Here is a 23,334-nt window from a genome sequence, read left to right on the forward strand (position 1 = left end):
AAAGATACAAAAAATTAATTTCAATAGCAGCAAAAACTCCCGACAAAACTTCCCCCAAAATACCCCAGTCCTTGCTGGGTGGTGGCAGCAGCAGCAGTTCTTATGAAGCCTGTCAGGCCCCGCCCTGGGCCAGGTGGAGAGAGGCAGGAACGGGGCCCTCGGTCTCCCAGCAGGTCAGACTAGATGGTACATTCTTGTGCTTTTGACTAAACTTAATGGGACACCTCCCAGCATTCACCAAAAAAGGGCTAAGTTAAAGGGACCCCCGACCATTAGGTCCAGTTGTGGCCGACTCTGGGGTTGCGGCACTCATCTCGCTTTATTGGCTGAAGGAGCTGGCATACAGCTTCCAGGTCATGTGGCCAGCATGACTAAGCCGCTTCTGGCGAACCAGAGCAGTGCACGGAAACGCCGTTTACCTTACCGCCAGAGCAATACCTATTTATCTACTTGCACTTTGACATGCTTTCGAACTGCAAGTGGGCGGGAGCAGGGACCGAACAACAGGAGCTCACTCCGTTGCGGGGATTCGAACCACCGACCTTCTGATCAGCAAGTCCTAGGCTCTGTGGTTTAACCCACACCTGGCTACTGCTAAACCAAGGAAAGTAGTTCTGTGAAGGAGTTGGGGGCCTTCAAGAGAGAATTCTCAGCATCCTCACCAGACTATAATTCCTAGACTTATTGCACTGTGGGGAGGCTATGACAATATATACCAGTTGTAGCGCAGATGTGCCCTTGTGTTATTCATGACCCATGAATTCATGAGGTGGCAAAGCTACTGGCTGCCTAATTTAACATGGTCTGATCTTACTTGCCATACTGCAGTGGCAGCTCTCAGTACTTATTGCTGAAGAAAGCAAACAAGAAGTACCAAACATGGCATGGAGAATTAGTTGAAAAGTAAACCAAGGCAGATTTGTCGATTTGTTTCAGCTGGAAGCAGTGCTCATTCTTCTTCATCTGACAGTCATTCCAGCATGGAATGACTAACGCTACTGGACCGAGTCACTTAAGAAATATTCACTTGCTTACTCAAATGAGCCCACCCATGAGTGTGACTGCGAAGAGTACGCGGCAACACTGTTGAGAAAAGGGTGCATCTAATTTTGGGCCCAGAATACGCTCTTGCTACTTTCCCGCTGTGAAGGCGAACAAAACAAATATATCCGACAAGTATCTTTGGTTCTGTTTCTTATTTGCTTTTGAAGCTCTCTCTTGCTTCATACCCAAAAGCTAACGATGCATTTAAAAACTACAAAGCAAGCCACTTGCAAGGGAGAGAGTAATACTTAACACATATATTGAATACTAGCTTAACCTCAGCTACCAAAAGCCAACAAACAGAAGAACACAGTGCTTTCAGAATATCCTCACATGTAAACTTTGGTCTGAAGTCTCTAGGGCAGGGATGGGAGGCCTCTAACCTCTAGTCCTCCAGATGTTCCTAGACTGAAGCTCCCATCATCCCTCACCATTGGCTTCGCTGGCTATGGCTGGTGGGATTTGGAGTCTAACAACATCTGGAGGTCTACTATCCCTGATCTAGCAGAGCATTAAGGATAGCTATGAATAAATTTCTCCACGCTCTTGCAATCCTCACTGGGCAAACTGGTGGGCATAACTATGACTCTTTAGAAGTCAAAAGTCACTTATTGCCATAACTACTGGGTGACCTTGTGCATGATCCTGGTGGAAACGAGTGTATCTTTTGCTACATGCCAGGCAAACACTGTGTTTTCTTTCTGATATTAAACTAAACAGGCACTCTGATCAATCATCTTCCCTTCTGTGGGCAAGTTCTAAACTTCCTTTAATGAAGTGGTGGCATCCATCCGTCTCAAGAGACAATGGAGTGTTCCTTCAGGGGTGAAGTTGAACTGTTGTGTTAGCAGTGCCAAAGTGACCTCCCTGGGGCACAAAGGACAATTCTTGGTTCATTTTAGGACAAGTTTCCAAGCTCATGTCATAACCTGATGATATTCAATTGATGCTGCGAAGCAGAAAGCCTGTTCCATAATATCTAATGCACTCCCAATTTTGCAAATATCTGAAATGGGAACTGAACTAAAAATGAAACCAGTTATTTGCAAGTTTCACCAGTATTCAAATCATGAATGCATAACCATTTTCCCGTGGGCTCTGTAACATTTTCAAATATTGGTTTAAATTAGGAAGTGGGACCACCTATGAAAACAAACTGTTAATAATGTGAATTGCATCTACTGAAAAGTTGAGAAATGGTTCATGCTTTCAGAAATATTCCAAGAGAACATTTATTCTACCCACAGTTGATATTTGTTTGTTTTCTTTCTTTTTATCAGCGGGGGAAATGACACCACACGAAACTGGATTTATTTATGTGAACTTGGTTCCCTTTCTTGTCATGTATAAATGTAGGCTCTGCTGAATAGCATCCTTCAAGCACTCATGATTTTGGAAGGGCATCCTGTCCTATAAGTAAGGAGAAAAATAGCAAATGTATTTTAATTACTCCTGCCTGTCAGAGAAAATTATTAAAATGCAGTGTGACACTTTGTTTTATAGAGATCAGGATTCATCAACGTGGTACTTTCCAGAAGTTGAAGCCACAGCCAGCATGGCCAATCACATAATCAGTCTTGGGTTAAGAAGCTGGATGCTAAGCAGGACTGGAGAGGTCCTGGAACTGTGGTTCTTTTTGAATGCCACTAAGAATAGGATGTACTAGGAGAAAGGACCTAGGTGGACCGGGGGTGTTTGTGTGGACCTACCAAGGACCTGTAGAGCTCTTTCTGAATCCCCCACTCCCAGTTGAGGGACTCTTGCCAAAGGACTCCCAGAGTCCTGGTGCCACCCATGAACAAATTGTTCCTGGATCTGGGAACTGATCTTCCTTGAATGCTATAATATGAATTTCCTGAAAATTCATTTGATAGACCAGTAGTACTAGCCTATGTAGTAATTTGCTGTTTTAGCAAATTGCTGTTTCATCACCAACCTTTGACTCTTTCCACAGTTGCCTGCGATTTTCTCCGAATGCATTCAGTTTGCTTGTCAATATTTTCTGAAAAAATGTGAGCGCAAAGAAGTTAGGAAACAATGCTCACAACCACATAGGGCTCTTGCTAATGATTCCCCTTTGTGGGGCAAGATGACCAGCCATTCTTTCTCTCCCTTGTCATTTTGTGTAATGAGTACTTGCTTTAACTATAAAAGGCCAGTTGATTTTAAGGTAAGTATATTTGGCTCCTTTGGGGAACATGCTTCAGACTTCAGGGACCTATAAAGTGAGCACATGTAATGTCCACAGGGCATATCTCATGTTGATATTTGGAATGTTTCTAATTATAATGAGTTGGGAATGATTCGGGCACTGAGAACCATGCTTTTACAGTGGATGTGGTCAAGTGGGATTTACCATAATTGTTGCAGTTTACAGAGTTCCGACTGCAAAAGAAAACCCTCAGTGTGCTATCTGTCTTAAAACAATTATAGAGACCACAAGTGTGTGTTCCCAAAATTCCACAGGGAGCAAACATGAATTGAGCAACTACTGACGAGAATCGGTAACATTGTTTTATTGCTGTTTTGCTTGTTGTCGATGTCGCCTTCTGTTTTACACATCTAGCAGAGGTAAATGCTTTTTATCATTAAAACCGTTGTTTCCAGCTTTTATTATCTGAACCTTCCTGGGGACCTCAGAGCCTTAGAGACTGTGAGCCTTCACAATCACTAAAATCAATCAGAAACACCAGCTTAATGCAACCACACTTGCACAGGTCAAATGGCAAGAGCCTGAGTAGATGTGTCCGTCCCCCCTCCTTCTTCCTTGGTTGCAGCATCACAGATGTAGAAAAACTAAGAAGGTGGCACACCCAGTTAACAGGGATCCAAAAGAATAGAATCAGTGATGATCGGGAGTAGAATTCCCCTCTGATGTGCACAAAGCATTTTGGGATTCCTTTTTCTTTTCTTTTCTTTTTAATAAATCCTGTTTTATACCTATGCTAGTCTGTAACCTTTGTGGTTATAAGCCTTGCATTGGAGGTTCATTGAAATCATTTACAGTGGTACCTCGGGTTAAGAACTTAATTGTTCTGGAGGTCCGTTCTTAACCTGAAACTGTTCTTAACCTGAGGTACCACTTTAGCTAATGGGGCCTCCCGCTGCCGCCGCGCCGCCGGAGCACGATTTCTGTTCTCACCCTGAAGCAAAGTTTTTAACCCGAGGTACTATTTCTGGGTTAGCGGAGTCTGTAACCTGAAGCGTCTGTAACCTGAAGAGTCTGCAACCCAAGGTACCACTGTATTCATTTACCACATTTGTATCTCAGCTTTCATCCAAGGAGCTTAGGACGTTCAAAAAGGAATAAGCCCGTTGTATGCATGCAACTACCGTGAGAGCCACCGTGGAGTAGCAGGTAGAGTGTTGGCCAAGGGTATGGCAGATCAGGGTTCATATCCCTACTCAACCATGAAGTTTACTAGGTGATCTTGAGCCAGTCTGTCAGCCAAATTTACCTCACAGGGTTGCTGTGGGGACAAAATAGAGAGGAAGGGCACAACGTACAGCACCTTGAGCTCCTTGGAGGAAAGGTGGAGTGTAAATAATAAATAAACCTGTGGTGACTCAAGCCCCCTTGAGTCCCAGACTGGGGAGAAAAGGTGGGGTGTACTGTAAATAAATTGTTGACGTCCAGCTGTCTCAAGAAACAATGGAGTGTACCTCTGTGGGTAAAGTTAGCAGCACTGAAGTGACCTCCCTGGGGTGCAAGCCTGGACAGTGTGCATGGGTGTCATGGGCTGCCCAGATGACAAGACACCCTCCCCCCTTTCTCAGCCTCACTGATGTGGTCCAAAGGAAAACAGAGAAATAGGTTTGGCACCAGCTTGGCTGCAGGAGTGGCTGGAAGGAGGCCTACAAGGCAACAACCAACCCTCTTAGAGATTCCACTCTAGATTTGTGTATAGTTTACTCCTTAGCCTTTTCTTCTTCTCAAGATATCCCGCAAGGCAGCAGAGCGTTAGAGTTTTCCTTCTCCTAGATGGTCTACCTCCCCAGGTTGATAAGCCCAGCTGCCTCTCACTTTCTATAGCACATGCAGAAACTGCCTTCTTGACCATTGGACCAACTCTTAGCCTCATCCTCTCCATCCACCAGAGCCTGCAGGGGAAGTTGCTAAGTCACTGAGGATCTGAGAACAATTGACTACTCTTGCCTCGTTTAGCCAGCCAGTCGAAGCCATTTCCCAGGATGTGGCCGCTGTTGCATGCTGGCAGTTTCTAGGAGCCACAGGTGAGAACTGAGTGCAGGGTAGGACCAAAAGTGGGCAAACTACCTCAGAAGGAGTATGATGTGTCCCCTACCAGAGCTACTACTCCTCCTCTAACACCCCCTACACCCCAGTAAATAATGATAATAACAATGATGATATGTTAAGGTGAGAGTTGAAAGGTTGAATTCAGAGCAGGGGTATGCATACAAGGTCCCAGTCTGGCGCTGGGTTGTTTATCAGATCTTCACGCAACTAGGGACCTTTCTGCACTTACCATATGCAGTTGCTGTTGAACCCAGAGTTTTTAAGAATGAATTTGTAGCTGATGGTCTGTTCCTTTGGTCACATGTCACTGTTATTACAGAGTGAGTCACAGGCTTTCATTTCCATACTAGAAAGCGAGTTGTTCCTAAACTGAGAAAAGTGAATAGGCTGTAGTCGCACCCCTTATTTACCCTCATATTCCTCCAGCCAGCAAATGTCAGAGAATGAGAACATGCAAGAGGGCATTTGTGGTGTGTGTGTGTGTGTGTGTGTGTGTGTGTGTGTGTATGAATGATGCCTAGCATTCTCAAATTCTAATCTTGTAGATTAGAAGGGAAACTCTGCGTACACCACAGCTATGGTGAACTAGCTTATTGTAATGACATTTTGTCTGCAGCTAATGACTGATGTCATGGGGAAGCTCTTCGACTCCCTGTCTCTTATCTACCAAATCTCTCCTCTGAACTGAGCTCACAGCTTGCACCCGTCAGAGGGAAGCGGTGTCTTCCATGATACGCCCATCAGCCCCAGCCCCTTCACTCAGAAGCTGGGATGATGCTTGCACACATGCCACATGAATTAAAATATCAAGCAGACTTTACAGATCTTTAACAAAAGTTGTATTATTTTTTTACAGAAAAAGAAAAAGTGGAGGTGGGAGTAGTATGTCATTCCTAAATATTAGCTGAATAATGGTGACGTCATGCGGCAGCATGCCAGAAAATCTTGAGAATCTTTTTAAAACCCCAGCAGCTATACCACTATAAATGATAAGTGCAGAAAAGTCCTTTCACAAAGGTGTTGGGTTTTTTTTAAGGCAAGTCCAATGGAATGCTCTAAGAAACCTCCCTGCAAGCAAGAATTCTGGACAGAGATCTAGTGACTAAGATTTCATACCTGAAACAGGGTTTGAACCCAAGCGTCCCTGGCTTTGTACTCTGCACTGTTACTTTCGCTTGGCTTGAATATTTTCCAGAAGTGAAACTTTTCAAATATATTGTTGTTTGGGTTAAGCAAGCACAGTGTTGTTTTGAACATCTATGCATGGGATTTGACTCAGTTGTTGCATGTGCAGAATGAGGTCCATTCACACAACGGCACTTCCCACTCCCTGAAAGGCAAAACAGAACAGGTTTAGGGGGTGCACAGGGTGCATGCAAGAAGGCAATCTTGTTGCACACAGAGACCTTGTTCCCTGTGTGCATACCGCACTTTGTGCTACATTGAATTCCAGCCAGTATTTTTAATATTTTACATTGGGTCCTATTATTCCCATTGAGAGCTAGTTTATAAATTACACAGAATGAGATTGGAGATCCTATGGTAGGAGAATGTTTGGGTATACCACCACATCACACATTTTTCAATTATGTCCCTAATTCTTCTTCTTCAACAACAAAATTATCTATATGTAGCCAGCTAACAAAACAGACTGACAGGTTTAGCATAGCACTCTGCCCAATCTGCTAGTTTATTGTGTGCAGGAAGTGTGTTTTTATGTAGGGAAACATGAAAAAATAAGACAGACAGACACATATGCAACCTGAAACGGTAGATCCCAGAATTTCATCACCTCTAGCAAGTACTTTATTCTGCATAATATGTAGAACAGCTGAGGTCTGGATCTGCCGAGAGGCAAAAAGGAGAAATGCCTTGTACATCTGATATTTTGTGCTATTTTCAGAGAGCTATTTGGGACCAAACTATATGTGACATTAATTGCGTGGTTTTCTCTTGAGGGCAAGCTTTTTCTTTCATAAAATAGCAATCTGGATCAGGGCCATGACTTAGGAAGTAAGTTCACCCCTGCATCTGCTATTTGCATTGGCGGAGTCGGGGGGAGGCAAAGGTATTGAGGCTACAGGGGAGGCAAAGGGTTAATGTCCCCTATCACCCACATCAGGGTTCTGATCTGGATTGGGTCATCCCCACCCTGCCAATTTGTGAAAGAAAAACTGAAGGACAAATGTCATCTGTAGTTGGGACTTAGGAGCTTTTATTGTGGGTTTGGGGAAACATTTGACCCTCCAGATGTTGCCGTACTACAACTCCCATCATCCCTACCCATTGGCTGTGATTGCTGAGGCTGATGGGGGTTGTACTTCAACATCTGGAAGCCCTGAAGTTCCCCACACCTGCTCTGCAGCATTATTACTAAGAGAAATGAAGTTTTAAGTGGATATCGTTACTCCAGGCATCAATATCTCCAGCCCTATTAGAGAAATAGTAAACTGGCAACTTAAAAAAAAAATCAATAAGGAACTTTGTGGGAAATTGTGAAACTATTTAAAATTTGTCTTCCAAACCCATAGCTTATACAACATTGCTGCAGTCTAATGATGTGTTTTTATGTTCCATTTTTACAGAATAGTGTCCTCACATGCTTTCTGTTATAGTTTGTACTTTTTTAGACATGCTTCTTCAATCCAGCCCTCCAGGCTTGGAAACTGACAAGATAAGGCCCAGATCCTGACTTTCCTTTAACATGCAGGCAAATGGCTCAAACACTCAGACATGTCAGGCATGTGGCTGTTTGCTGCTTTTCATGATTTATATCCTGTCTTTCATTCTAATGCCTTTTTACGGTGGCTTGCAACAAGTTGCAATAGTACAAAAAGCAACAGCCAAGATTTGCACATATGTACACAGGGAAGCAGCCCTTACATCTATGGCTGATGAATACAGCTTTCCTTTCTTTGGTTTTGCAGTCCCAGGGCAACTGTTGCTTGGTATTTTTCTTTCTTTCTTGAGTCATATCTGCATTATGCTAGATGGACTGATGATTCCTTTGCGGATCCAACTAGTCCGGCATCCTAAGTTTTATAACCTGTTGAAAGAATACTGTTGTTCTGTTTAAGGTATGGTCTGCCTTAGTGAAGAATTACAAATTCTCCGGGAAGAGTTCTTGAGTGATTCGACTAACTGCTGCAGATTCTAGAGGCTTCAGGGTTTCATGTATGTTGTGGTATTGTGAAACTGAACAGAAAATATCAACGATTGTCAGGTTGAGCCATATAGAAGTCACTCACGTAAGCCCAGAAATTCTCATCAAGGTTCTTAGAACCAGTGAAGACTATAAGAGTGGGAGTGCACACTCTTCAGGAGAGTAAGTTAAGAGTTTTGAAGCATGACTCCTCACAGTTAGAAAGTGTTTGCCACTTTTTGTGAGCCTTTGTTATGCCTGTTGGTTAAAGGTCTGGCATTACATAGGGAAAATGGAACCACACTTTTGTTCACTCTACTTTTATCTCAACCACCTTCACAACATCCTTTTCCTGTTACTCCCAAGAATTTTGACCAAGCTAATGCAACCTAAAGGGTTATAGGCAGGGATTTGAGTCCAGCTCTCCCATGCTAATACCTAACCTTTGAATTTTACCGCTCTTTGAAAGTTGGCTTCCGAAGCCACAATGCCAACAATCCTGATCCATCTCACTTTTTTCCAATTAAGCTAGAAATGCAGTGTAGCCTAACAGTACATAGTGTGCACCTTGCAGGTCTAGACCACAAACCAACACAGTTGATGCAATGGAACCCCAAGGTCAGGGCTTGTGTTTGGAGTAGACCAGGGTGGAGATAACTTGGAGTGTTAAGGTAAGCAGGAGGGGAGATTTGAAGGGAGTGTGGAGGGATTTTGTCAATGGACAGTTGGAAAAGGAAGACAGTGGCAGGTAAAGAGGACTAGCTGGGTACAGATGGATTTAGAGCAGGGATGGGATGGGAAACCTGTAGTCTTCTGGATGTTGTTGGACTTCAGCTCCCATTAGCCCCAGTCAACTTGGTCAATGGTTTGGGATGATTGGGAGTTGTAGTCCGCTGGCCTTCAGATTCCTGGTTTAGTAGATTGCTAGTCCTAATTGCATTCACCCCAGATTTCAGTTTACTGTGGATTTGTTTTCATAGTTCATTAAAACTCTGCCTTTTATTTACTCTGGGGAATTGTGAACCCAGTCCATAAAGGGTTTGCAGTGTTGCTGATGCAACTAGACTGTGACAGCATCATATCTGGTTTGATTTAAACAAGCATAGTGGAACACATTCAAATTTCATTCCTGTGGCACACAGTGTAAATGTGATAACTTCACTTCTGATGAGCTTCTTCTAGGTTACCTAAAACTATAAGGCTATAAAGGATAACTGTGAGGATGTGACCAAGTGTTTCTAGAAAAGTGTTGCATTATGATTTATTGTACTAAAATGCACTGCACGGGCCAAGCGGCTGTATCAAAGCAAAATACATGGCTGGATCATTCCAGTCCTCAACACTTGCCAGTTTCAGATTTAAACAATCTGCTTTCCCACTCTACAGCACCCAGAAGTTTCACAAACATTTGAAAAATGATACTTTATTAGTTGATCCAACTGCAGTTTGTTTTAATGTGTTGCAATCCTTACAACTATAATATGATAAAAATATATAATTCAATTTGAAACCGTTTGAGCATAAACTAATAAAATTCCTTGAAAATGCTAATGCTGTGAGGAATTAATCCAACCTGGCATTGCAACAGAAGCCACAACAAACAAACATGTACTTATGAAATAATAGCTTGTGTTCTTCCCCATTTCTGTCTAACAAGTGAAGGACCAAAAGCATATCAATCACAACAGGGAAAAGATGCCAGCTAAAGCGACAGTGGGAAACAACTAGGCCGGCCCTACCATTTGCCAACGGTGGATTGCAGCAGAGTGCACATAATCAGCCTGACCGTTTTCTCCTTCCTATTTAACAAAACTAGATTAAAATGGACAGAATTTTTTTGCCCCTTTCTTTTTGAGACTGCCATGCCATCTGTGAATCAGATACCAGACGGCACCAGTCTGTCTGTATGGCATTTAACATGTGATGGGCTCCACACCCCATGACCATTGAACCACATAACTGTAGCGTTTCCAACAAACAGTGGCTCTGGAGTCCATTTTTGGAGCCAGTCCTTTCTGAAGATTGAGTTCCATTTGATTCTAACTGGAGAAGTCAGCACTGGTCGTATTTATTTTCATTCGCACATTCGCACTCCACCCTTCCTCCACCCTTAACTTGACTATATAGGAAAGTTGGCTTTGAAATTGATGCAAGGGCACAATCTGATTTAGGAAGGGTCTCGTATATGACATGCTACTGTACTTGTCCTAATTCACACACAGTGTCTAGGACAGCACAAAGGTCTCTTGAAATCTGTACCCATGCATCTCTTTTAGAAAATGTTACCAGCATTTAGAGATTTTTATTATATCAAGTAGTATAAACATTTTATAAATAAATGAATATGCAAGTTTTCAGACAGCTACTAAGACCAAAGAGGTATGTAGATTAGTGTTGATATATTTTGTGTTTGTGCGTATATGGCCAATAAAGCTAATCTGCTTTTTTAAGTGTGTATTTGGAAGTGCTGGACATGTATGAACAGCCCATCCCTGTGAAGCTCTGCCCATAGTTGTTTGGGGCGGGTGAGGGAAACTAAACATATTTTATTATGAACAGACTGGAGTGGTTTTTCTGTTATCTGACTGAGTGAGACAATGTGTGGCATCAGAGTTAGCCTAACTATACTCCAGAATGTCAGACACGCTTGCCAAGAGTGGATGTATCAGCTTTATATGGCTGGGAGATTTAGTTTTATCTTAATGTCCTAAAAGGAATAAAGTGCTTACCACTGTTTCTGTGTTTTGGGATGACTCTGCCGGTCTATTGCCATATGCTATAGATTTAATTTAATGCTGTGGTTCCTATGTCTCTTTTGATAAATTTCAGTGAAAATCTACACTAAGAAGGGTTGAGCTATTTCAATATTTATGGAGTTTCAAATAGAGGAATAGGAAAGGAAAGACTGTAATTGAAACAACATTTGTGTATATTCTTGCCGTGAAAGTTTCTGAAGCGGGTTTGTCAGTCGCTCTGGATATTAACAGGATTTGAGTGAGGTTTGAAAAGATCCATTTTAATTCTAGCTCTTTATCATAGTTATCCAAAACATCCGCCCTCCCCACCACCACCTCTCTCCCCCTGCTTTAATGATGAGATTCCAAATCTTAGACCTGAACCATTCTCATTTTCCTTTTCTCCTTGGATTGTAGGCATATTGGAGATAACATCAGTGGAAATTGGAGTTGTAGCAGTTAAATCCATTAGCAGCAACTATTATCTAGCCATGAACAAGAATGGAAAAGTCTATGGTTCGGTAAGTATGTTTCTTTGCCTTTATTTATTTAATCTATTGTATACTGTTCCTACGCTGGTCCCATTGTACTGAACAGGACTGTTTTTGGAATTGGGCAGAAAGAGAGTCTGCTAACTTGTTTTCAGAAGCAGTTGGGTTTTTGTATATATCTATATATCTATATCTATATAGATATAGATATATACCGGAGTAATGGAGTAATATATCATCTCTGAACAAGTTTTGGCATAGATTATGGCATTTGATTTGAGGCCATGTTTACTGAAGTTTTAGACCACTGTTCTTCAACCTTTGGTCTCCAGATATTGTTGGACAACAACTCCCATCATCCTAAGCCAATGTACCAATGGCCAGGGAAGTTGGGAGTTGTAGTCCCAAAACATCTGGGGACCCAAGGTTTGAAGAATATTGGTTTAAAAAAAATATAAATATCCAATCTTGATCCTCTTATCATCTCACCTCAATCTTCTTCCCAATCTTTTGCAGCCCTATTAAATTTTCCCAGTCTATTAATGTTCTGTATAGTTCAGAAAGCAACCCTTTTGCTCTATTTTTAGCCACCATTAAAACAGTTTCAAACATAGTGGTTTGAGAGTTCCTCCCCTTTTCTAGGATCATTAGCTGTATCATTTACTGATGATCTACAACTCAGCCCAAGAAGATGTCATAAATAGATATTTGTGGCTGTCTGGCCAAGCCCCATAATTTGTTGGAATCCCTAGCTGGTTTCTTCCAATTCTCTCATGCCCAACTGTTCTAACCATATTGCCTCTTTAATGTAACGAACATTGCTAGGTTGTACCAGATGCTAAATGATACAGGACTGTAGCTCAATGGTAGAGCCAACTGCTTTGCAACACCCCAGAGCTACAGCTCCTCTCCTTTAAGAACAGCAGAGCAGCTAAGAATGTGTGAGACAAGCTAGACACCAAGTGTGGTGTGGCTTGTGCAAATTGGCTGTACTGTACTGAGAGATGCCAGAATGTGCCCAACGCAGACGTGGCCTGAATCTTCTCTACTATCCTGAGTTTATGCTCATCACGCTGTCTTTGATGGGTGGATACTGCTTCAGCGTGATCAGATCCCATGCCACACTCCTCTAATACTTGACATGGGGGAGAAATCAACTGGGTAGGTGGCTGGGTGAGTGGTGCAATTGCTTCCCACATGAGCCAAGCTGCACTCTGAAGTTTTTGCCTTCTAGGCATGAATGCTGCAGTGTGGGGCACAACCCTGTGAAAGAAGATGTGAAAAAATCAGCCCCCCCAAAAGTACATGCAAGTTCATATCCACATCATGCATTTAAAACACTGTTATATGACATTAACAGTTATGGAGAATCCTGGGAATTGCAGTTTGTCAAGAGTGCTGGGAACTGCAGCTCTTTGACATGCTCACCCTACACTAGGCTTCCTCAACCTCGGCCCTCCAGATGTTTTAAGACTACAATTCCCATCATCCCTGACCACTAGCTAAGGAGCATGGGAGTTGTAGGCCAAAAACAAATGGAGGGTCGAGGTTGAGGAAGCCTGCCTGTGGCGTTTGCCCTCCTAGGTGGGACATAAGGAAAGGGTTAAATGAGTGTGAAGTGATTGGCCAGTGGGAACCCAAGGGGAGGAGTTAGAGTTGGAGTTGTTGGGAAGTCAGTTGGGAGTTGGAGAAGGAAGAGGGAGGATATGTCTGTGGGTTGGTCGAGTTGTGTTGTGAGAGAGTGAGAGAAACTGATAGGGGGAGTCAGATAGACAGTTGGGATAATCAGTTAGCAGTTATTAGGATAGTTATAAGCCAGTATAGAAACTAAGATTAAGAAACTGACAATAAAAATTATCTGAAACCATAAACTTATTAAGGCTTATAAAATAAACTTGCTTATTTGATTTAATGTTAACAACTGTCTGGACTCTGTGTGTACCCAAGAGAAACAGGTTAGTGGCAGTGGGAAAGCAATCACAGTGGTGGCACAGGGATCAATAGATGGTCAAACATCCAGGGACCCTGTGTGATCGCCACACTGCCCGTCACAATCTACAGTTTACACGTTTCTCTATGACTGTTAAAGTGGTATAATAGGGCTTTGAATGTACAGTGCAGATGTGCCCAAAGTTTACCAATTCTTTCTTTCTTGCATCACTTTGCATTCTAACCTTCTCTCTGTGCATGTGTTTCTTTTTTTCGTGTGAAACAGAGGGAGTTTAACAATGACTGCAAACTAAAGGAGAGAATAGAAGAAAACGGATACAATACGTACGCGTCACTGTTTTGGAGAAACAACGGGAGGCAAATGTTTGTGGCCTTGAATGGAAAGGGAGCCACGAGGAAAGGACAGAGAACCAGGAGGAAAAATACAACCGCTCATTTTCTCCCCATGGTCGTCGAGCAACAGATGAAGGGCCTGTTCTATTGATAGCAGTTGAACCAAAGATCATTTGTCAGGAATACTTGGTAATCCTCTTGAAGAGGAAAGGCAGAAACAGTGCAGACGTCTGCTTGATTGAAAAGAGGGGGGAAGCCTTTGAAGGTTTTGTGCTCTCTGCTGGCATGTGAAGTACTGCTAATTAGTTCTGTGTCATATCTTATAATCAAGACACAAGCTGAATCAAATGGGATGGGAGCTCTTTCCAGTGTGAACAAAATTATTATTATTATTAATATTATTTTTTATCTCCGCGATAGAACTTAAAGGACATGAGACAATGTATGGAATGATGTTGGGGGAAAGTTATTTATGGAATACTAACTCATATCAAAGACCTTCATTGCTCATTCAAGCCTAATGATCCCATGAACAGTTAGGCACACAAGCATTTACTGGAAATTCGTGGATCCTCATATGCAGCGATAAAGAAGATTCTGGAATGGTCTTGTGAAAGAAATGAATAGGATTAAGAAATATAAGCACATTAGAGTAAAACTGTTCTAACAAAATAAATAGTATGGTTCCCCCGCCTTGTATGCTTATGCCATGCTTTTGTACTTCTCCCTAAGTTATTTATTTAATAGGATGTTAAATATCTTTCTTCGCTCTTTTTTGTTTGTTCGTTTGAAGGATTTTCTCAGTTGCTTCCTGTTGCGTTGTTGTTCTTTTTCCTTCTCTGTGTTTCATACAAGATTGACCAAGTCAGATGTCAAAAAGCTCACACAAGTGTCCAAGAGCAGAGAATAGATAAGGCTAGTGCTGCGGTTTTTGTTTGATCTTGTTTGTTTGTTTGTTTGTTTTTCCTCTTGAAACTGGGTTTCTTTTTTCTTTTTTTAATTTTGCACTTAAAATCAATAGGATCAGATATGCATGGGAACTGCAACGTGACCTGTGTGTTTGTGTGTGTGTGTGTGTGTGTGTGTGTGTGTGTGTGTGTGTGTGGTTTTTGTCAGTATCACTGATAGTCTTTCCATGCCACAGGAACAAAAGTTCTCATCCTGCATCATCTGAAGAGTCTTGCTGCTGTTTTGAAATGGGCTGAGTTGAACTGGTACCCAGATGTACATTTCTCTCCAACTTATTTCAGTTAAATGCCTGGTCCCAAAGATGCTGAAATTTAATCAGAGCTCTTCGGCAGGTTTTGTGGAACAGACCGTAAATGCATCCAACTGCATCTTATATTGGTGGGATTATATGTTTTCAGACTAAAGCTGAATTAAGTCTATGGAGTTGCTAACATCTGACAGAACAAATTTGCCTTCTCCTTCTCCCCCTGAAAAAAAGTAAGACAGAAAAGAGCCAAATCTTTTGACTGCAGTCAAACAATTTCAGAAGAGCCGGGATGTATGTGGTGTTGAAAAATTGCAGCCTCAATCTGAATAATCTTCCCTTTTTAACATAGGGTAGCTTCAGATGTTACATAGGACCTGAGGGAGAAGATGTAGGAGTGAATGGTTCTGCTAGTGTAATGAAAACTTGCCTGTGGTCCTCTGGAGTGATGCAGGTCCTTCATATCTCTATCTGTGGGAAAGATACTAACATTCCAACAAGGAGTGGGCCCATGCTGCTCCTATGTAACATTTGGAAGCTGGCCTACAGCTCTTCATCATCATACTGGCTTTGGATACAACATACATACCACTGGTGTGAAATAGCAAAAGTTAGTGGTAGCCCCTATTACAATCATTTGGAAACAACAGGGAATATGTTCTTAACTGAAGATATGGGGTTGGGTTGGATGTTCATTTGCTATCTGATGAGAGCATTATGCATCAACTCTTGTGTTCTCATTCCCTTGCTTTTGAAAACCTGAGGAACAATGGCTGAGTGCAAAATGGCGGAACATGTAAGTGGGGTGGTCACCTTTTTGTGCAAAATGGGTAGCAGGGTGCCCTAGAAACTCCTAGAAACATCAGCAAGACCGAGCAGTTGTCTCGTGCCTCTCTCATGTCAACACTGTGATAGTTTGGAGATTTAGCTGTACCTCTGAGATAGGAGCGGGCGAGAGCATTCTTTCAGCTTTATGCCATTTTAATTTTATCCCTTTCTTTGTTTCACTGAAAAGAACCAGTTGACATATAAGGCACCCCAAGCCAGCTTTGCTTTGCTCACCATGCACATGGCAATGTGTCGAGAGCCGGTGACAGGCCCTTGTGTCTCTGTCTGACTGGGACCTAACATGGAAGAACTGCATAGTCCTTTCTCAAACCAACTCGGACAAATAGGGATATCTGGAACCCCCTCCCTGTGAAGTGCCTCTGAATCACTGATAGCTTATACAAAGAGCAGACCATGTGATAAAACTATTCCTGGACTTTGCCATTTGAGTCCGTTAGGGAGGGCATCAACATCTACTGTATATACTCAGTGTAGAGAAATGAAGGTACCAGGAAGATACCAGATTCCTTTCTACCATTCTTCCTAGTGGTTTTTTGTTTTTTGTTTAAATGTGTAGGGACTTTTCCATGGGAGAATATTCAAAGAGTAGTCTGAGGCAGTTTAGCCTGGAAACAGTTTGACCATGTGATCTGCTGTTTGTGTAGACTAGACGTGAGACTGGAGGTCTTCAAGCTGTTGGGGATGCTTTAGCTCTGGATTGGGCAACATGGCGTACAAGGTCCCCTCCAACTCTATGATTCTAACTCTAGAGCCCAGGATTTCCTGCATTTAGCAGGGAATGGGCTGTGTGGCCTACAAGTTCCCTTCCAACTCTATGATTCTGAATAAAGCTGTTTACCCTCTTGCGGTAGATGTTTCATAACCCCTCACTGGCAAGGTGGATACTGCCATTCTTGCCCACTTTAACACTGACTAGAATAACCACACTAAAGTGAACAGATCTACTCTGACGTAAGTGACTTGAGGATTGCAGCCACTATTATTCATATGTGTATATAACTTCTGAGAGCCAGTCTAAAAGCAACATCTTAAATGTTCTTCATTTATCGCAATATATACAATGGCTCTGAAATGCAATATTGGGCACATTTTTAAAATGAAGTGCTCCTATTTTCACAGCTTACACTGAGTAAATGCGATCTTCAGTTAAACATAATTATCAACTTCGTTCAATCTGAAAAAGAAAACACCTATATGATTTTTTTGTTTTACTTTTTTTTTCCTTTAACGTTAGAAAGCTGTGGATAGTTCATCAATATAACCATAAAGAGATTCATTTTGTTAGAGCAAGTTAAGTAGAATACTGTACATCAAGCCAACATGTACCACTCTCTTCACATTGTATTCCACTAAATAAATGAATAAATGCGTATGTCTTCTTTGCAGTGTCTGTAGCGGGAAACAGAAGTAGTTTTGTTAATACTTTGATTTTGTTCAAAATACTTTAAGGGACTATGTCGATGCTGTGACTTTGATATTTCTCATCACGAAAGAAGTCAGTTTGGTTTCTCATTTTGTTTGGAAATAGAATTTTGATAGAGATTTGTTAATTGTGTCCCTTTTTTAAAAAACAAACTAATGTATAACCTCTACAAAGGCTGATGATTTTGCAATCTGTTATTATCTATTAGCTACTTACCCAAGTCCCTGTTAAACCAGCATGAGGGGAAAATCTATATGCACAATCCATTATAGTGTGGAAGGGATTGGTATAGGGGAAACACAGCCTGGCTGCTGTTCGCCCCACTTTTGGCAGATGTGCAGTGCAACACCTGAGCCAAGTGATATGGGCCATGGAAGGAGAGTGCATCAAACTATCCTCATCCGGCTTTCCCTCGCACCTGGTTGCAAGTTACTCAGAGTCATTTGACCAAAAGGGCCAGAACATTCAACTGAGCCCAAAGCCAGTTCTTTCCTATTTGGACCGTAGATGTGTGCTAGGATGGAATGTGCCTACAGCTTTCTCCTTGAGGTATGAAATGTTCAAGCTGAAGTCTCCCTTTAAAAAAGCACTTCCCTTATACATGGGATACACTAGGAAGTTCTTCTACACAAGGCACCCCCCCCCCCCAGTGAAACACATGACAGCATGGCAATCCCAGTCTGATGTAGCTTGAGCCGACGAGGCAGCCTTAGGACATGTGGCTAACATGGTGTGCTCCATATCTTGCTGGACTACAGCTCACATCGCCACTGGGCCTTGCTGATGGAAGCTGAGGTCCACCAACTTATAGAGGGCACCACACTGACTACCCTGGGGCTAATGCATACCCTTAATTTCGTTTGTGGATGGAAAATAAAAATAATATGTAAAGCTACAGGCAGTGGGTGTTTTGAGATGCTGGAGGTAAATCTGGTAACCTCAGCCTGAATAACGAAATGCTTGTTGTCATATCAGGAGAGCACTTCCCTTGCGTTACATTTGCTTTTGTTTTGTTTTCAAAGTGATAATTGCATCTGACAAGGCACCGTGGACCACCCACAACAAAAATTAAATGTTTGTTTGGCAAATAAAGGATTGAATGACCACTCTTCTGAACAGCATCTAGGGTACAAACAAGGTTCTCATGTCACAGAACCATTAATGTTGCTTTGGGGTCTGGGGGGGGGAGGGGTGTGTGTAAACATTCATAATTATAGCATTTCGGAATCTTTTTTTTAAAAAAAAAAAGCTTCTTGCAAAAAGAAAAAAAAATATACTGCTGCTTGCAGAAGCTTGGAAGCAATAGACCCCATCCCATCATGCAGAAAGACAAGAGTATGGATATGTGTTTTCTTTGGGGTGGGAGTAGCTGATTATTTTTTTTATAGCCTTATAGAAATTTGTTTGTTCTACCCCTCCCACCTCAAAATCCCGCTGATGTTTCACCTGAGGAGCAAACATCCATATTTGATTTTTAGTTTGCTTTCAGTGAACTCGGGAGAGAATCCTGGGGTGTGCTGAAAGTAAAACTCACTCCCTAATAAATTCTGCTATTCTTATTGAAATTCCTCTGGGGTTTCCTTTGAAATCCTCCAGGTAGCGTTTCACTTGAGGAAGAACCACCAAATTCACTTCGCATTTGCTTGAAGCAAAATTTTGGGAATACCTCTTTAAGTGGAAGCTTTTAAGCACTTTGCTGGTTCCTGGGGATTTTTTTCCTCCTCCCCCCCCCCGCCCCCAAAGCTGCCAAAAGCCTTTGTTCAGCTGACGTGCTTTGGTGCCCTCTGTTGCAGGACTGTGCTGCAGTTGGGTTTCCCAGAGTAATACCGTTCCACCAGAACACCGGCATGATCCGCAAGGAATTTCTTGTGCACAAATCTAATTGAAATGAATCTGAGCACTGGTGGGATTCTCATTCATTTCAAAGAGCCTGGTGCCAGGAAAGTTCCCAGGTAGACGTGCCCTAAGTATTTTTCTGTCTCCGTCATAAATATGAGACAAGATAAAAAGAAGGCTATTGTATGGTGTTTTTTTATTAAAAAAAAAAGATTGAACATGTATAGTATATTTAAATAATAAAAAATAATAAAATTCTGGGAATAGAGAATGCTTTTGTATGTGTGTGTTTTTGTTTTACTACTTTGAAACAACATGAACTGTAACCCCTAAATGCAAAGGAAGAAAGGGGCATTGTGTAATGGAGGGTGGGGTTTGAGAGCCATCATACAAACACTGGGTAAGGGGGAAATCAAATAAAAAATATACTCATTTAATACAGGTTGGAACAGTCACCTTGACTGACTCCATTACACTTAAAAAAAATATTAATAATAATTAGCTGAATTTCATGGAAGAAGAAGTGCCATAGTCCATGGCCACTGATGGGTACAGAGAATTTTGATAAAAATTGAAACAGGAGTAGAAATTACCAAGGAATACAATCGGTATTTGCTGTTGCTGCTTTCAGTCCATAAATGATAGGTGGTAATTGATTACGTTTCTCCCCCTTTTGCATTGTGTTTTCTTTCCATTGAAATTAATGGGGTGGTAATAACGTAATGAAGTAATTTCACCACAGTGGGTGGTGGGATGAAAAACATCACTTTTCATGGAAGATTAACTGCAGCAGGGATTCTCCAAGGGTCCCTTTTATTATGTAATCAGTATGATTTTTGTTCATGGCGGTATCAAGGTATATTGTTAGTGCCTGCAAAAGTTCTGGGGTGGACTTTTGGCTTCATTCCCATCTACCACATGTCCCACAACTACCCGTTGAATTCCTGTAACTTTTTATACCACTAATGTTCCTGGCGTGGTTCGGGTGTCCACTTTCACTGTACTAAACGGCCTCAGTCCAGTATACCTGAAGGAGCGTCTCCACCTCCATCATTCTGCCCGGACACTGAGGTCCAGCGCCGAGGGCCTTCTGGCGGTTCCCTCGCTACGAGAAGCCAAGTTACAGGGAACCAGGCAGAGGGCCTTCTTGGTAGTGGCACCCGCCCTGTGGAATGCCCTCCCACCAGATGTCAAAGAGAAAAATAACCACCAAACTTTTAGAAGACATCTGAAGGCAGCCCTGTTTAGGGAAGCTTTTAATGTTTAATAGGTTATTGTATTTTAGTGTTTTATTGGAAGCCGCCCAGAGTAGCTGGAGAAACCCAGCCAGATGGGCGGGGTATAAATAAATTATTAGTAGTATTATTAGTATTAGTATTAGTATTAGTATTAGTATTAGTATTAGTATTAGTATTAGTATTATAACACAAGAGTGCCCCTCCAGGTAACAGTAGTAATACAATCCCAAATGTGCAAGAACCATCAACTTCAAGGGTTGATTTATATACCAAAGCCCCCCCCCCCATTTATCAACAGCATATTAATGCAAGAGAGATACAGTGGTACCTCGGGTTAAGAACTTAATTCGTTCTGGAGGTCCATTCTTAACCTGAAACTGTTCTTAACCTGAAGCACCACTTTAGCTAATGGGGCTGCCGGGCCGCCACTGCATGATTTCTGTTCTCATCCTGAAGCAAAGTTCTTAACCCGAGGTACTATTTCTGGGTTAGCGGAGTCTGTAACCTGAAGCGTCTGTAACCTGAAGCGTCTGTAACCCGAGGTAACACTGCATGCAATAAAAGCACAACCAATCATTCAAAACAATAGCAAAGTCCCAAACTACCCATCAGTCACACTGAATATATCTTTGAAATGCCACTTAACCCTCTGCTAAGAAACACAGAAACCACTCAACATGCCAGTAGTACAAACTGCCCTCCTGTTCCACCAACAGGTTCTCTCCCTGTGGCAGAAACTCCTCCTCTCTTCCACCACAACCTACCAGCCAGGAAACAACATGCTCAATTAACCCCACATTGTAATAACCAGAGCCTGGAGGTAAAAAAGAGGGAGGAAATCCTACAAGCCAGGGGGTGGGAGGAACAATATCCACACCAGCAGACTCTCTTCCTGGAGCGTGAAACAGCTTATTTCTCTCTCTGCTAAAGTGTCCCCACCAGTCCCACTGGTCTGAAGCAGGATCGAAGTCAGCTCAGCTTTGCCAAGATTTGCATCAGTGCTGCACCAAAGCAAAAGAAAGAACATCCTTCCATGGGTCTTTAGGATGTGGGAAAGGCAACAGATAGAAGCCCATTTTGTACATTACTAGAGTGATGATGTGAACTGGCAGGATGACAAGGAGAAGGAAGAGGAGGAAGAGGATAACGAAGGGTATAGCCGGGACTGGGACACACTGGGGCAAGCAGGGGATGGGAAAGGAAGTACTCACAGGTTGATGGAGGATGGCAAGGGGATAGGGGGTTGGTGCACAAGAACCAGAGCAACAGGACCTGTCACCAGAGCCAGAGGGGTCGCTGTTTCCACAAACAAAGCAAGCTCTGAGGGAGCATTGGGAGGGGCCTTCAAGGAGGCTGAGGCAGGTAAGTACCCACAGCCCAGCTCCCTAGCTGGCCATGTGAGGGAGGAGGTATGTGATTCCTCAGCTGGAGTAGGCTCACAACAGGTGAGGGACACATGCCTCATCAAGTCCAGATGCTGCAATCAGCGTGCAAAGTAGAAAAGAGAAACAGCGCTGAGATGCTGTGTCTACTCAACTGCCCACGTTGATAGATCTTGGCTTGGATGCTCCTGGACCTCTATGGGAGTGTGCTTTGTGTTTGACTCTGGACCGTATCCTGACTGCTGGGCTTCAGACTTGGCTCCTTGGGTTGACCCTGTACTGTGTCTCTTGACCTTTGGACTTTGCTTGTGTGGATTAATCCCTGGACTTTGGACTTTGGACTTGGCATACTGACTTGCTGCCAAGTAGACCAGGGGTTCAGGACAAGCAGAGAGGGGTCTTCTTCTAGGTGGCTTTGTCCCATACTGCTACGGCAACTTCTTCTTTTTTACTGTTTCTAGAATTTATATCTTCCTGAAGGAGCCCAGGGTGGCAAACACACAAGCACCCTATAAATCACCTTATGTACCCATGCATGCACATAAAGACTGATCTTAGCCCAAAGGTGCTCTCTTTTGTGGTAAAGGATCTCCAGTTATAGGGAAAGCTAGTTGGAATCCATTTTAGACCATTGTGAGAGAGAATCTTGTTCTAAGGTTATAGATTCTGTTGGACATGCACCTCCCCTATTTAACTTTGAACGTTTTAAATTCTAGTTGATTTAGCAAAAGCGAATGCAAAATTGTATGGATTGTATACTTTGGGTTGTATACTTATACATGGATATATAAATTGTATATGTGGAGTCTATACGTATTTTATTTTTGATGTCTTTTGATATTCTACTTTGTTCTATGTACAAGTTGATGTTACTCATGAGGAAACGGGGCAGCCTTTTTCATAGGTTACTCCTTCTCCTTTGCAAACCTATTTCCAAGAGTATCTTATCTTTGAGTTCAGTCAGATGCCATTATCTAGCTCATACCTTTATTATTGCACTGGAAATGGACTCTTGTTGAATCTCTTAACTTTGAATCCCACAGGTAGTAAAGGAGCCCATTGTTACATGTGAAAATGTCGTGCAATGGGGTTGGATGCTACAACATATTAATGCAACCAGATGTTAGCAGGGGGGAGAGGAACTGATGCAGTGGAAGGTAGGCTGTTAAATCATTTGCTCAGCTGTCTCCCCACTGAGAGGAGGACTTTGGCATGCCTACAGAGTATGACTCATATCTGACAGCTCCTTTTAAAGACTCAAGGCAAATACAATCACTAACACACAAACCAATTTATTATTTCTGAACGGTGCCAATTTTCTGTGATTTTTGTCATCCATTTCTTTCAGCTCTTCTTGCTGATTTGGCTTTTTTCCCCTTCCTCCCAGGCTCTTAGGACTCCTTTGGCATCCTTTGCCTTGAGATCAGCATATTTGTTTGA

At 42.4% G+C, this 23,334-nt stretch overlaps 2 protein-coding genes across 3 annotated transcripts in view; both read left to right on the forward strand.

Annotated features, from left to right (window-relative positions):
• The window catches only part of FGF10 (fibroblast growth factor 10), an 83,688-nt gene extending 64,143 nt beyond the window's left edge, over positions 1-19,545 (forward strand). The window contains exons 3-4 of the mRNA XM_081213224.1: positions 11,597-11,700; positions 13,886-19,545. Coding sequence (XP_081069350.1) covers positions 11,597-11,700; positions 13,886-14,104 — 323 coding nt within the window. The 3' untranslated portion in view covers positions 14,105-19,545. The remainder of the gene's footprint in view (positions 1-11,596; positions 11,701-13,885) is intronic.
• LOC308597188 (uncharacterized protein C5orf34 homolog) overlaps positions 1-23,334 on the forward strand; it is a 490,376-nt gene that overhangs the window by 183,772 nt on the left and 283,270 nt on the right. The gene's annotated exons all lie outside the window — the stretch shown is intronic.

The sequence above is a fragment of the Podarcis bocagei genome (genome assembly GCF_964188305.1).
Source record: "Podarcis bocagei genome assembly, chromosome: 11".
Taxonomy (NCBI): Eukaryota; Metazoa; Chordata; class Lepidosauria; order Squamata; family Lacertidae; genus Podarcis; species Podarcis bocagei.